Source organism: Hemiscyllium ocellatum, chromosome 4 (assembly GCF_020745735.1).
Source record: "Hemiscyllium ocellatum isolate sHemOce1 chromosome 4, sHemOce1.pat.X.cur, whole genome shotgun sequence".
In the NCBI taxonomy this organism is placed as follows: Eukaryota; Metazoa; Chordata; class Chondrichthyes; order Orectolobiformes; family Hemiscylliidae; genus Hemiscyllium; species Hemiscyllium ocellatum.
In genome coordinates this window covers 57689103-57702614 of record NC_083404.1, presented here as the reverse complement: position 1 = coordinate 57702614, position 13512 = coordinate 57689103, and the positions used below count along the sequence as shown (strand labels likewise).

Here is a 13512-nt window from a genome sequence, read left to right as displayed (position 1 = left end):
GAGGCTGGAATCAAACCCGGATCGCTGGCGCTGTGAGGCAGCAGTGCTAACCACTGAACCACCAAGCTGCCTGTAAGTGGAGTGGTTCTACATAGATGGATTTACAAACTGTACCAGTTACTAGGAGGTTGCCAGTTGCTGTATACTTCACATTCCTTTCTTTGTGCATACCCAGATCTTGTGAGTTTATATCTAACAGGGTGTTCTATCTGATGCGGAAATGCTCAACTCCCGTGACATAAGAAACTGGACATGGTACTGAAGAACATAACAAGTTTATTACGACTAACTATAATGTACATGAGTGCCTATGTGAATGTAAACTCTTAGATTACAGAAGAGAAGCATATTTCTCTAGTGTGCCATGCTTCAGTTGCTCCAAGATAAGAGGAGTATATGGCCTATGTGACCTCAGGTCATGTGCTATGATACAGTGGATAATGACTGTCCCTTAATTGTATACTGACCATGAGACACAACAAATCCTCCTTTCTTTAAAAAGAAAAACATCCCATACTAATAAACATGTTTTGCCTAGGCACGTGTATGTTGGTCAGTTGAGATGTTGAGACATCAGTCTGCTGAAAGAGTTTCCGGGGGAGTTGTAAGAATGGATAAAGTTTTGGTGGATGGGATATACAGTAGGAAAATATGAAGTTATCCAGTTTGGTAGGAAGAGTAGAAAAGCTAAACATTTTTTTAAGTGGAAAAAAATACAGAGGGCACAGTGTAGAGGGATCGGAGTGTCTTCCTACATTGAATCATTGCAGGTACAATGAGTAATTAGGACTCTCAGGAATATGGGCTTTATTGAAAGAGCCATTGAGTATAAAAGAAGAGAATCGTGTTACAACTGGACAGAGTTGGTGAGAGAGTACTTGGAGTGCTGTGTGAAGTTTTGGTTTCCATATTTAAGGAGAGCCACTCTTGCCTGCAGTTCAGAGAAGGTTACTAGGTTGATTCCAAGCATGAAAAGTCTGTCTTTTGACCCATACTTACTGCATTTTAGAACAATGAGAGGGGATTTTATTGAAACAAAAGGTTCTGAGGGGCTTGACCGGTAGAATGTTTCCTGTCATAGAGTTATCTAGAAGCAGGAGGCATAGTTTCAGAATAAACAATCTCCCATTGAAGTCAAATATAAGAAGGAATATTGTTTATCGTTGGAATTCTGTACCTCAGCAAGCAGTGAAAGCTGAATCAATTAATATCTTCATTTAATTTTTGATCTCCAAGGGACTCCAAGGTATGACAGGGGAGGAGGGGAGTGCAGGCAAGAGAATGAACTTGAAGCTGCAGTCAGTTCAGGCATGATGTTATTGAATCTAAAGAAGGCTCGAGAGGTTGAATGGCCAGTTTGTATTCCTATTTGGCATATTGTTAAGTTCTCTTCGTCTAGGCAATTGATGCAGCGCACCGAAAGCTTGTGTGATTTCAAATCAATGCGTTAGAATGTAACCTGGTGTGGTGTGATTTTTGACCTAATATAAATACAATCTCAATTGAGCAAATCTATTTTCAGTTGCATCACACGGATCCACCCTCCTCTTGCAGGGTTTGATTTGTGGAGTTCTCAACAGGGAGATCAAATTCTAATTCCAAATATGAGAAGCCCCAAAGTACAGGCCCTTATTTTGGGAGAGTCATAGAATCACAGAGATGTACAGCATGGAAACAGTCCAACCCGTCCATGCCGACCAGATATCCCAACCCAATCTAGTCCCACCTGCCTGCAAGTAAAAAGTGAGGTCTGCAGATGCTGGAGATCAGAGCTGAAAATGTGTTGCTGGTTAAAGCACAGCAGGTCAGGCAGCATCCAAGGAACAGGAAATTTGACGTTTCGGGCCAGAGCCCTTCATCAGGAATGAGGAGAGGGTGCCAGGCAGGCTCAGATAAAAGGTAGGGAGGAGGGACTTGGGGGAGGGGCGATGGAGATGTGATAGGCGGAAGGAGGTCAAGGTGAGGGTGATAGGCCGGAGTGGGGGTGGGGGCGGAGAGGTCAGGAAGAGGATTGCAGGTTAGGAGGGCGGTGTTGAGTCCAAGGGAATCGACTGGAAAAGGTGGGGGGGAGGGGAAATGAGGAAACTGGAGAAATCCGAGTTCATCCCTTGTGGCTGGAGGGTTCCCAGGCGGAAGATGAGGCGCTCTTCCTCCAACCGTTGTGTTGTTATGTTCTGGCGATGGAGGAGTCCAAGGACCTGCATGTCCTCGGTGGAGTGGGAGGGAGAGTTAAAGTGTTGAGCCACGGGGTGGTTGGGTTGGTTGGTTCGGGCGTCCCAGAGGTGTTCCCTGAAGCGTTCTGCAAGTAGGCGGCCTGTCTCCCCAATATAGAGGAGGCCACATCGGGTGCAGCGGATGCAATAGATGATGTGTGTGGAGGTGTGACATCATCTATTGCATCCGCTGCACCCGATGTGGCCTCCCCTATATTGGGGAGACAGGCCGCCTACTTGCAGAACGCTTCAGGGAACACCTCTGGGACGCCCGAACCAACCAACCCAACCACCCCGTGGCTCAACACTTTAACTCTCCCTCCCACTCCACCGAAGACATGCAGGTCCTTGGACTCCTCCATCGCCAGAACATAACAACATGACGGTTGGAGGAAGAGCGCCTCATCTTCCGCCTGGGAACCCACCTGCCTGCACCCGGCCCATATCCCTCCAAACCCTTCCTATTCATATACCCATCCAAATGCCTCTTAAATGTTGCAATTGTACCAGCCTCCAACACGTCCTCTGGCAGCTCATTCCATACACGTACCACCCTCTGTGTGAAAAAGTTGCCCCTGAGGTCTCTTTTATGTCTTTCCCCTCTCAACCTAAACCTATGCCCTCTAGTTCTGGCCTCCCCGACCCCAGGGAAAAGACTTTGTCTATTTATCCTATCCATGCCTCTCATAATTTTGTAAACTTCTATAAGGTCACCCCTCAGCCTCCGATGCTCCAGGGAAAACAGCCCCAGCCTATTCAACCTCTCCCTGTAGCTCAAATCCACCAACCCTGGCAACATCTTTGTTAATCTTTTCTGAACCCTTTCAAGTTTCACAATATCTTTCCGATAGGAAGGAGACCAGAATTGCACGCAATATTCAAACAGTGGCCTAACCAATGTCCTGTACACCGAAAGATAACCTCTCAACTCCTGTACTCAATACTCTGACTAATAAAGAAAAGCATACCAAACGCCTTCTTCATTATCCTATCTACCTACAACTCCACTTTCAAGGAGCTATGAATCTGCACTCCAAGGTCTCTTTGTTCAGCAACACTCCCTAGGTCCTTACCATTAAGTGTATAAGTCCTGCTAAGATTTGCTTTCCTAAAATGCAGCACTTGGCATTTATCTGAATTAAACTCCATCTGCCACTTCTCAGCCCATTGGCCCATCTGGTCCAGATCCTGTTGTAATCTGAGTTAACCCTCTACCTCCAATTTTGGTGTCATCTGCAAACTTACTAACTGTACCTCTTATGCTCGCATCCAAATCATTTATGTAAATGACAAGAAGTAGAGGATCCAGCACTGATCCTTGTGGCACTCCACTGGTCACAGGCCTCCAGTCTGAAAAACAACCCTCCACCACCATCCTCTGTCTTCTACCTTTGAGCCAGTTTTGTATCCAAATGGTTAGTTCTCCCTGTATTCCATGAGATCTAACCTTGCTAATTAGTCTCCCATAGAGAATCTTGTCAAATGCCTCATCATGGTTTCTTAGTCCATTTGCAGTTGTGGCCGAGTGGTTACGACGATGTACTTGGAATCCATTGGGGCGTTCCCACGCAGGTTCGAATCCTGTCAACTGCGGAGAATTTGGGTAGTCTTTCGCTTTTGTGGGCGGCACGGTGGCACAGTGGTTAGCACTGTTGCCTCACAGCGCCTGAGACCCGGGTTCAATTCCCGACTCAGGCGACTGACTGTGTGAAGTTTGCACGTTCTTCCCGTGTCTGCGTGGGTTTTCTCCGGTGCTCTGGTTTCCTCCCACAGTCCAAAGATGTGCGGGTCAGGTGAATTGGCCATGCTAAATTGCCCGTAGTGTTAGGTTGGGGTTTATGTAGGGGTATGGTTGGGTTGCGCTTTGTCGGGTCGGTGTGGACTTGTTGGGCCGAAGGGCCTGTTTCCACACTGTAAGTAATCTAATCTAATCTAATCTAATCTAATCTTACTGAAGTCCATATAGATCACATCATCTGCTCTGCCCTCATCAATCTTCTTTGTTACTTCTTCAAAAAACTCAATCAAGTTTGTGAGACATGATTTCCCACGCACAAAGCCATGTTGACTATCCCTAATCAGTCCTTGCCTTTCCAAATACATGTACATCCTGTCCCTCAGGATTCCCTCCAACAACTTGCCCTCCACTGACATCAGGCTCACCGGTCTATATTCCCTGACTTGTCTTTACCGCCCTTCTTAAACAGTGGCACCACGTTTGCCAACCTCCAGTCTTCCGGCACCGTACCTGCGACTATTGAGAGTTGAGAATGTTAATCCTGTCTCTTGGTTGTGGGAGTTTGCAGTGGTGGGCTTCAGACTAAACAATCAGTTTGGGGGTTCCAATGGGGGAAGGGCCTTCCTTGTAAGGAGAGTTGACTCCTTGTTGACCTGCTGCTCACAGCCGAATTGCACCTGCACTGTGCAATATGAAACCTTATTGTAATGTTTACTAAACAAGCAGGACCCATCTTGCTCTTTTCATTTTGTAAGCTGTTAATGGGTGGCGTCTGTTGCCTAGGGAGCCATTGAATTGGTCAATGCCAGTGTTTTGTCAGTACGGTATACACCAGTTGCGGATGGTTTAAGTTCCTGATTTTCTCTTCCAGATATTCATCACCGTGAATTGTCTCAGCACTGACTTCTCCTCACAAAAGGGGGTGAAAGGACTTCCCCTTATGATACAGATCGACACCTACAGCTACAACAACCGCAGCAACAAACCCATCCACAGGGCCTACTGCCAGATCAAAGTGTTCTGTGACAAGGTGTGGTTCACAAAGCATGCTGGAAAGGGGCTGCTTTTTTTTAAAAAAAAAGGCTTCTCAACTTCCCAGAGCATTGTTTAGGAGCGACCGGTTTATTATCATTAGAAGGCTCTTGTGCAATCGCAGATACACGTCAGGAGTTCTCTTCTCAAAGGGGAAGAATGGCTTGTGTGATGATTGTCAAAATGAAATGTATTGGTGTTCTAATCCTACAGGCTGGGCGAGCCTTAAACATTTCTTAAACATATTTTATTTGCTTGCTCAAACTAAGATCCCCTTCAGCTTATCCATCTTCAATATACTATTGCATAGTAAGTCCTGCACAAATATTTGAGTTTTCATAATGGGCTTTATGGGGACTAAAGTTATTTAATGAATTGGAGCAGTCAGGTTTTTTTTTGTACTTGTTGAAACAATGAGAGAGCACCATCTAGTGTTGATATTTTTGCAGTGACACAGATGCAACTCCAATGAAGAATTCAATTAATTTTACCATCTTCAGGAGTCTTTATAATTCAAGCAAGTTGTTCCCATAGTTCTGTTTCTGTGCTACACACCAGTGTAACAATAACAACTTTTATTTGTATTAGGGCACCTTCCATATAATAAAACAACCCAAGACATTTCACCTAAGTATTACAAAACAAAATGTAACAGTGAGCCTGTATGGGTAATACAGATTTACCCCTTGTGGGGAACCTAGAGCTTGTGGGTATACCCTAACCCTGTTGTAGTTTCAGAATAAAAGGCCACTCATTTAAGATGAAAATAAGAAAGAATTTCTTCTCCCACAAGGTTGGTGATCTTTGAAATTCTTGACCTCATAAAGCATCGGAGGCTGATTCATTGAACATATTCAGGGCTGAATGGACAGGTCTTTGGTCTAAAAGCAAGTCAGAGTTAGTGTGCAAGTGTGGTTGGGTCAGGCAGAAAAGGGAAGTGAAATGCACTCAGCCATGGCCTTGTTGAATGGCCAAACAGGTTCAAAGGGGCGAATGCCCTGCTCCTAATCCTATTTTTGCATTAGATGTTCCGATAAATGTGCAGTCTAATATTTTTTTATCAATGCATAATTGAAATTCCTTACTCTTAACCATGCCCTTGCTTTTTAGCAGTAATTTTTGGGGGCTAGGCAGGAGGCAGAAATTAGCAAGAGGCTTATTTGGTCTTTTATTTAATTGGTATGAAATGTCACGGAGCTGTCAGTATTCAATGAGGCTCTCTCAGCTGTATTTTACTGTGCCCCTAAATTTGTTGGGTTGTTCCTGCCAATGGGTAAATGGATGATAGTGGAGAAATGGAAGGTTAGCTGATGGATATGTCTCTGCATGTAAATCGTTGATTGGATCTTCCTTGCTGGACTGCACATTGAACCTTGGCACCAATAACCCCTAAACATCAATGAAGACAAGTGTTGATTGCCTAAACCCCTATCTCCTGAATGATCCATTGAATATTTCTCTTAGTGGTTGTTTATAAATCACTTCAAAAGTCATATTGTGGGATTGAAATTATATGGCAGATAAGTGTATAAGGCATAGAGAACAGAAGTAAGCCCATCATGTCTGCCCAGCCACTGAGGGAGATCATGGCTAACCTGATAACCTTCAACTCCATTTTCCACCTTTATTCCTTTACAGATAAAGAAAACTCTCCAACTCAGCCTTGAATATACCTCATGAGCTTGCCCCTTCAGCTCTCTGCAGTGAGGAATTCCACAGATCCACTACCCTCAGACCTCTGTCTTAAAAGTGTGACTCATTATTTTTGAACTAATTTGCTTTTTATGACAGTACAACAGCTTTTGTGGTTACCTTTTCTAATGGTACGCACAACTTATCTGATTCTTGTTAACAAATCCTCACTGTGGGATGTGAAATGATGATCTTTGAGTTGCTAATCCAATGCACTAATCAATAGACTACTGTATATATTAATTCATTCATTCCATTGCAAGTACTGGCTCATTCCTAGCTTTTGCTGTAGTTGCAAGGCTCAAGTGAACCACTTTTGAGAAGAGGAATAATTCAAGAATTTGATTCTTAAAAATAAGTCTCTATACTTTAGATCCAAATAGAGCCTGTGGCTTGGTACTCATTGCCTTACCGTTGTTGTCCAGAGATTTCTATCAGATCATTTCTCTGCAGGGAGCGGAGAGGAAAATCCGAGATGAAGAGCGGAAACAGAACCGGAAGAAAGGAAAAGCTGCGGGAACAGCAAATCAAGTAAACCCTTGTAAGCCGATTCAGTCATGAGCTTTGTTTTATTTTGACTTGAAAATGTATTTTTAAACCTCTTTATTCCTTTGGAATAATCATATGTTTCTTCCCCGTATTCAGCATCAGAAGGTAAACTGAACAGTGCAACCTTGCAGAAGAGGAATGATGCTACTTTCTTCAAGACAATGACTGACCTGGAATCCCAGCCAGTGCTCTTCATACCAGACATTCACTTTGGGAACCTGCAGAGGAGTGGGCAGGTAAAAGCAATTGCCCCTGCATCCCCAGTCATCATCGAGCATCTTCGTTTTTAAAGAATGGAATAGTAATGCTTCCTTAATTTCTGCATTTATATTTCTCCAGTTGTCTTTCCCTTTCCCTGTGCGGTAGAATTGGTTGGCTGATAATGTCACTGTTTGAAGATATTTTAATCTATATATCTCCATTGTCACATTATGTAACGCAATAATGCTGTGAACCGGTGAAGTGTATGTTTAGGAGAGGAGTAAGGGGTGGAATGTCAAGTTAAGAATCACTCTGGTTATTGTGGTTCCTGAGCTTTTATCAACTTCTGTTCATGATTGGAAAAGTCAATCAATGCCTGTTTGCAAAGCACTGTTTTTAAAAGTGCCACACTCCACAGGCACATGTCTTTTGAATAAGCTAATGTGTTCATTGTTCCAATGCAGACACCTTCTTCTTAAAATCATCTTTTTCAGAATAGACTGTATTTTTTCTATGTCTGGTGGAATGGATAAAGAGGGCTAAGTGGATAGTGTTTTGCCCTGGGTCCTGTGACGAACAGGAGTCCAGGGAAGAGGATGAAGAATTTGAATAATAAACAGCATTTGTGTGTTAGTTAGTCTTTTGTTTAAAAAAAAACCCTTAGTGTAGTGGACAGAGCTGAAGAAGTGTGTGTGTGTGTGTGTGTGTGTGTGTTGCGCGCGCATGCTTTCCACCTTCCTCTTCAGCAAGTGCTGCGCCTATGTTTCTGGTCAGAGGAAGACTGTACACTTGTTTATTCAGGAAGGATTAAAAAAGACAATTTAATCCATGAAATCAGTCCATTTGCCAGTAAGGGCTAAGCATCTACTAGAGACTCCTTTTTCATGATTGATTTCTCTATGCACTCTGTGCCATAATTGGCTGCACTCAGTCAAAACTAACATGAGGATTTCCTGCTATTTAAGCAGGGAAGTAACTTGGTTGATTCATTGAGTCACAGAGGACTAGAATGTTTCTTTACCTGTCAGAGAATTGGGTGCTGTTACTCCCATTCGCCCATCATCCAGGGCCTCTTCCACGACCTCTTCCAGTTTCTCTGCCACTTCTCAATTCTCCTCCAAGCTCCTCAGGGATTGAAGTATGTTTCCTGGACTCACTCCCTTGAGGACTGAAGTGACCTGTCCAGTGAACTGATGTTGCACAGATCACTCACATCCATTATAAAGGAGCTCAGTAATGAGGGAGCATCGAATCATTCCTACATTGATGGCCCATTTCCCTTTGTACACTTTAAAGGGGCGGAGGGATTGCAATACACAAAAAGTCTTTTGGGAAAATGTTGTTTGTGAAGAGCAAAAAGCCATGTTACATTCTCACCTTCTGCCACATGTTGAGATGATTTGCCTTGCCTTGCTATTGTCATACACCAAAACCAGAAGGGCCACATACTAGTCTTCTTTAAATATAATATGGATTCGAAAGGTTTTAAATAAAATGGCTGATGGTCTCAAAATGAGTGTTTGTTATATGTGTGCAAGAATGCTAAACCTAAGTGGATGATATCTGCCTGCACATAAATTATTGGAAAACCTTAAAAATTAATTTCTAGAATGTGGATGTTACTGGCTGACCCAGTATTGATTGCCTTTCCCTAATTACACTTGAGACACTGATGGTAGCCAATGTTTTGAATCACTGCAGATACAACTTAAGTGCAATTGGGAAAGAATTCTGGGGGTATGATGTGGTGACAGTGACCAGTACACTGATGAACCGTTCTGATGAAAAGTCATTGACCTGAAATATTAACTCTACATGGAACCTGCCTATCTGCTCAATTTCTCCAGCATTATTGGTTTTAGTTTCAAGCAAGTTTGGGTGTGAAACGAAGGGGAAATTTTGTGTGATAGTGTTTATGTGTGCCATCTGCTGTCGCTGTTCTCAGTGGTAGAGGTTGCAGGTTTGACTGTTGCTCACAAAGGAAGCTTGGCAAGTTGCTGTACTTCCTTTTATATGTGGTGCACTCTGCTGCCACTGTGCACTGTGCCACGGTGGTGGAGGAGTGAATGCTTGAGATGGCATGACAAACAAGATGCTGAGCTGCTTGAGTGCTGTTGGAGCTGCACTCGTCCAGGCAAGTGGGGAGGATTCCGTCACACTCCTGATTCATGCCTTTGTGGATGGTGGACAGGCTTTGGGGGAGTCAGGGGGTGAATTCCTTACTGCAGGATTCCCAGCCTCTGAATTGTGTAAACCTGTACAAGTGAAGTGGAGCCAGTAACGTGCATGCTCAATTGTTAGAAAATAGCAAGAGGGTGAACTACAAAGGCTCAAAAATTAGATTAGATTACTTACAGTGTGGAAACAGGCCCTTTGGCCCTACAAGTCCACCCGCCGAAGCGCAACCCACCCATACCCCTACATTTACCCCTTACCTAACACTACGGACAATTTAGCATGGCCAATTCACCTGACCCGCACATCTTTGGACTGTGGGAGGAAAGCGGAGCACCCAGAGGAAACCCACGCAGACACAGGGAGAACAGTCAGTCGCCTGAGGCGGGAATTGAACCCGGGTCTCTGGTGCTGTGAGGCAGCAGTGCTAACCACTGTGCCGCCCACAAACGAGTGACATTTATAAGAAAAGACAGAACTGGAAATTATGAATGGTGAGGAGGTTTCAAACTGATCTGTACAATCTTGGAATTTTACTTCTACTTTAGGACAAAGACAGATTTCCCTTTGGTCAGGTTTCTGAAATTATGTTGTTTCTTTTTGTAGATGTACAGTGTCACCACTGACGACATGGAGAGAGAAGGGTGAGCCTTTGATTTGTGTTTGTGTATATTCTTCTGTCTGCGAGTTAAAGGTGCCGAGCTCCGGAGAATTTCAGCAATCTGAGCCGAAGGTTTGCAACAGTATCTGAATAACCAGATAAAATGTATCCGATTGCTAAAAATGAAAGATGCCCAGTCCATTATAGAGACTAGAAATAACGCTACTATGTGGGATTCCAGAATTTATAAGTATCTGTGAGAATGACAGTCATGAATGTGAACACTTCCAGACCAATGGTCTCTTAAATGGCTTATTGCAATGAATGGGCAGAATTTACCCTGCCGGTGGATGGTAGCAGGGGAGATGCTCGGTGTATTCCTAGCCAATGGAAGGTGATGCTTATTATGTTTCCAGCCAGTGGAAGGGGTATCACTTTGGTCCCTGCTGCTGGGGGAGAGTGTGTTCCCAGCCAGTGGAAGTTGGTAAAGGGGGATTACGCAGTGTGTTCCCAGCCAGTGGAAGTGGGTAAAGGGGGGTTACTCAGTGTATTCCCGTTAGTGGATGTGTGCTCATTGTTCAGGTTGGCCTCTGGGTTGGGGTGTGATTCGAGAGTGGGACCCTATCGATCTGGCAGGAAAGCAGTTGACGTGATTTTAAAAAAAGACAGCTGCATGTCTTTTCAGCTGTGAATTCCTTCTTTCCCAATGCTGCCTGGTTTCCACACTGCACCTGTACCTGCACCTCACCTGGCACAGCAAGGAGAGCTTCTTCAGAGAAACTGACAACCTGGGAAGGCTTTGATCAGTTACAATGAAGAGCTTCAGGCATATCGGGATGATGCACTGCTGTTCAAAGCACTTCTCTCAGAGTGCTGTCACTGACTGATAGGTGAGTGCCAATCTCTTGGCAACTATTTCACCTGCCTGGCCCCTCCCTGCCAACAGCATTCTCCATATCCACCTCTGCTGGAAGGAGGTGAGACTGGGGACCTGGATGTTAGAGTCATTGCCAAGAAACCAGCCAATACTTGTCTGTCAGCTTTTAACAATTTGATGAGTTATGAGTGGGACTGAAATGTTAGTCCCCGCCTATTATGCTTACACCCTCACAGTATTAAGTCATGAAGAGAAGAAATATGCTTCCTTGGTAATTAAATGCACGTTCAATGTCAATTGTAAAGAAATCAAAACAGGGATATGCAGTTGAAACAGTGAAAGCTGTTTTTCTTCACCAAATGATAAGTGCATGCAATGGATTGCTTGACAGCTATCATTTAACACGATAGCAACCAATTAGAAGTTGTTCAGGGTACTACGACAGTACACTGAGTACAGAAAGTTAGAAGGACCAAATGATCTTCTCATATTCATTCTCATTTTGTGTGAAGGTCATGTTGTCATTACATGAACATTTAATGTTTGAATATAACTGAATGTTGTTCCATGGTAGACTTGGGATTTTTGTGTGTTTTCTTTCGCAGTGTCCTTGTAAAAAGGTTGTTCCGATCATTAGAAGATGAGTATCCCCCAACGGCTGCCAAACAAATAAGGGAGGATATCCATAAAAAAGGTGCTTTCCTGACCTCAATTGTTATCTTCTTTTGAGATTAAAATGGTGCTGTGAGGATCTTGTTTCTGTGGAAATTGTCAAATATCACCACACAGCAAATATGATGTTGTGATCCATTGAACTGCATTTATTTGGGGAGCAAAGTTATTAAACTGCACTGAGTTTTGCCAGGTCGTGGTGTTACATCTGTGAATCGCAGACATGGTTCTCTGTGAACTTTGACAACAGCCACTTGAGAAATTTTAAAATACATTTTTTGCACTTTACATGCGGTTCTCACAAGTATCGTGCACAACCTTCAGCAAAGATCTATGGTAAATCAGTAGCCATTATGGTCTAACCTTAACAATCTACGAACAAGACTTCCTTTTGAACTGGGATGATCTGATCATTTAAAACTGTCAGTAACCTTCCAAAATAGTTAATCAGCCATTGGCTTGCTGCATTCCAATCCAATCGCTGTTTGATGCAGTTGTTCTTTCAGAATTGCTAAAATAGAAGTACTGAAATGAATGACAGTTACTCTATTATCATAATTTTGTTTTTAAACAGGAGAGATAGTAATTGTATTCGTGAAATTGTTTTAAGTATTTGTTTTCCAGAAGGTTGACCAAAGGATAACTTAGAGGAGAAAGTGAGGTCTGCAGATGCTGGAGTATCAGAGCTGAAAATGTATTGCTGGAAAAGCGCAGCAGGTCAGGTAGCATCCAAGGAACAGGAAATTCGACGTTTCAGGCTTATGCTGTTCCTTGGATGCTGCTTGACCTGCTGCGCTTTTCCAGCAATACATTTTCAGCAATGGATAACTTAGTTAGATAAGGAAAGGATTGGTCTTATTTTCAAAACATTTTGATGCAGCAATGATAGGATTGGGATAGATTGTACTGATTTGCTTCGAATTAGCACTTCAAAGACAAGGAGAAGCTGCAGCTGGGTTGTTCCACTGAAACCTAAGGAGGGGCAAACAGTTTGGGATGTGGGAGCTCAGCTGCAGGAGAGGGAAGTAAGTAGAGGAAAAGATCTGAGAGTGGAGCTGAGGGTGAAGAGGGGAAACAAATTAAGGTCAGAAGTAGAGATCATTCTTGTTAGCCCTGTACATTATTGCCTAATCTATTAGCTAAAGCACATGTAGTATTATGGGAGTGACTGTCCAGCATTATACCCTTTGGGAGCTCGGAACAAGCTTTGTGTAGAGAATGTGAGGTGCCAGGTGAGCTGGCAGCTTCTGTTGCACGTGGTGGTCTGATGATCTGGTTCCAATATAATTGTTGTTAACCAAGACTGAGAGCTTTTAAGACTCACTGGCCTGGATTTTCCGGAGTGTGTGTTGTGAAATTTCCCATGGAGTCTCCTGGAAGGATTAGTGATGTCGTCGCAAGTGACTTAATTGTATTTGACTTTGGAATGTATTCAAGCCCCTGTAGGAGATGTTGATATTCAGTTGGATATCTAATTTGCATTGGAATATCATGCATGTTGTTAAGAAGGAAATAATCCGTCTCCTTCAAGGACAGAAAATGAGGGAGACAATAAATGAATATTTTGAATCAGTATTTACTGTGGAAAAGAATATGGAAGATATAGACTGTAGGGAAATAGATGGTGACATCTTGCAAAATGTCCATGTTACAGAAGAGAAAGTGCTGGATGTCTTGAAATGGTTAAAGGTGGATAAATCCCCAGGACCTGATCAGGTGTACCCGAGAACTCTGTGGGAAGCTAGAGAAGTGATTGCTGGGC

General features: G+C 43.4%; 1 protein-coding gene across 2 annotated transcripts in view; it reads left to right on the top strand.

Annotated features, from left to right (window-relative positions):
• The window catches only part of grhl2b (grainyhead-like transcription factor 2b), a 153088-nt gene that overhangs the window by 125871 nt on the left and 13705 nt on the right, over nucleotides 1–13512 (top strand). For both annotated transcript variants that reach the window (XM_060823263.1, XM_060823264.1), the window contains 5 exons: nucleotides 4823–4981; nucleotides 7129–7216; nucleotides 7321–7460; nucleotides 10207–10244; nucleotides 11684–11772. In XM_060823263.1, the coding sequence (XP_060679246.1) occupies nucleotides 4823–4981; nucleotides 7129–7216; nucleotides 7321–7460; nucleotides 10207–10244; nucleotides 11684–11772 (514 nt within the window). The remainder of the gene's footprint in view (nucleotides 1–4822; nucleotides 4982–7128; nucleotides 7217–7320; nucleotides 7461–10206; nucleotides 10245–11683; nucleotides 11773–13512) is intronic.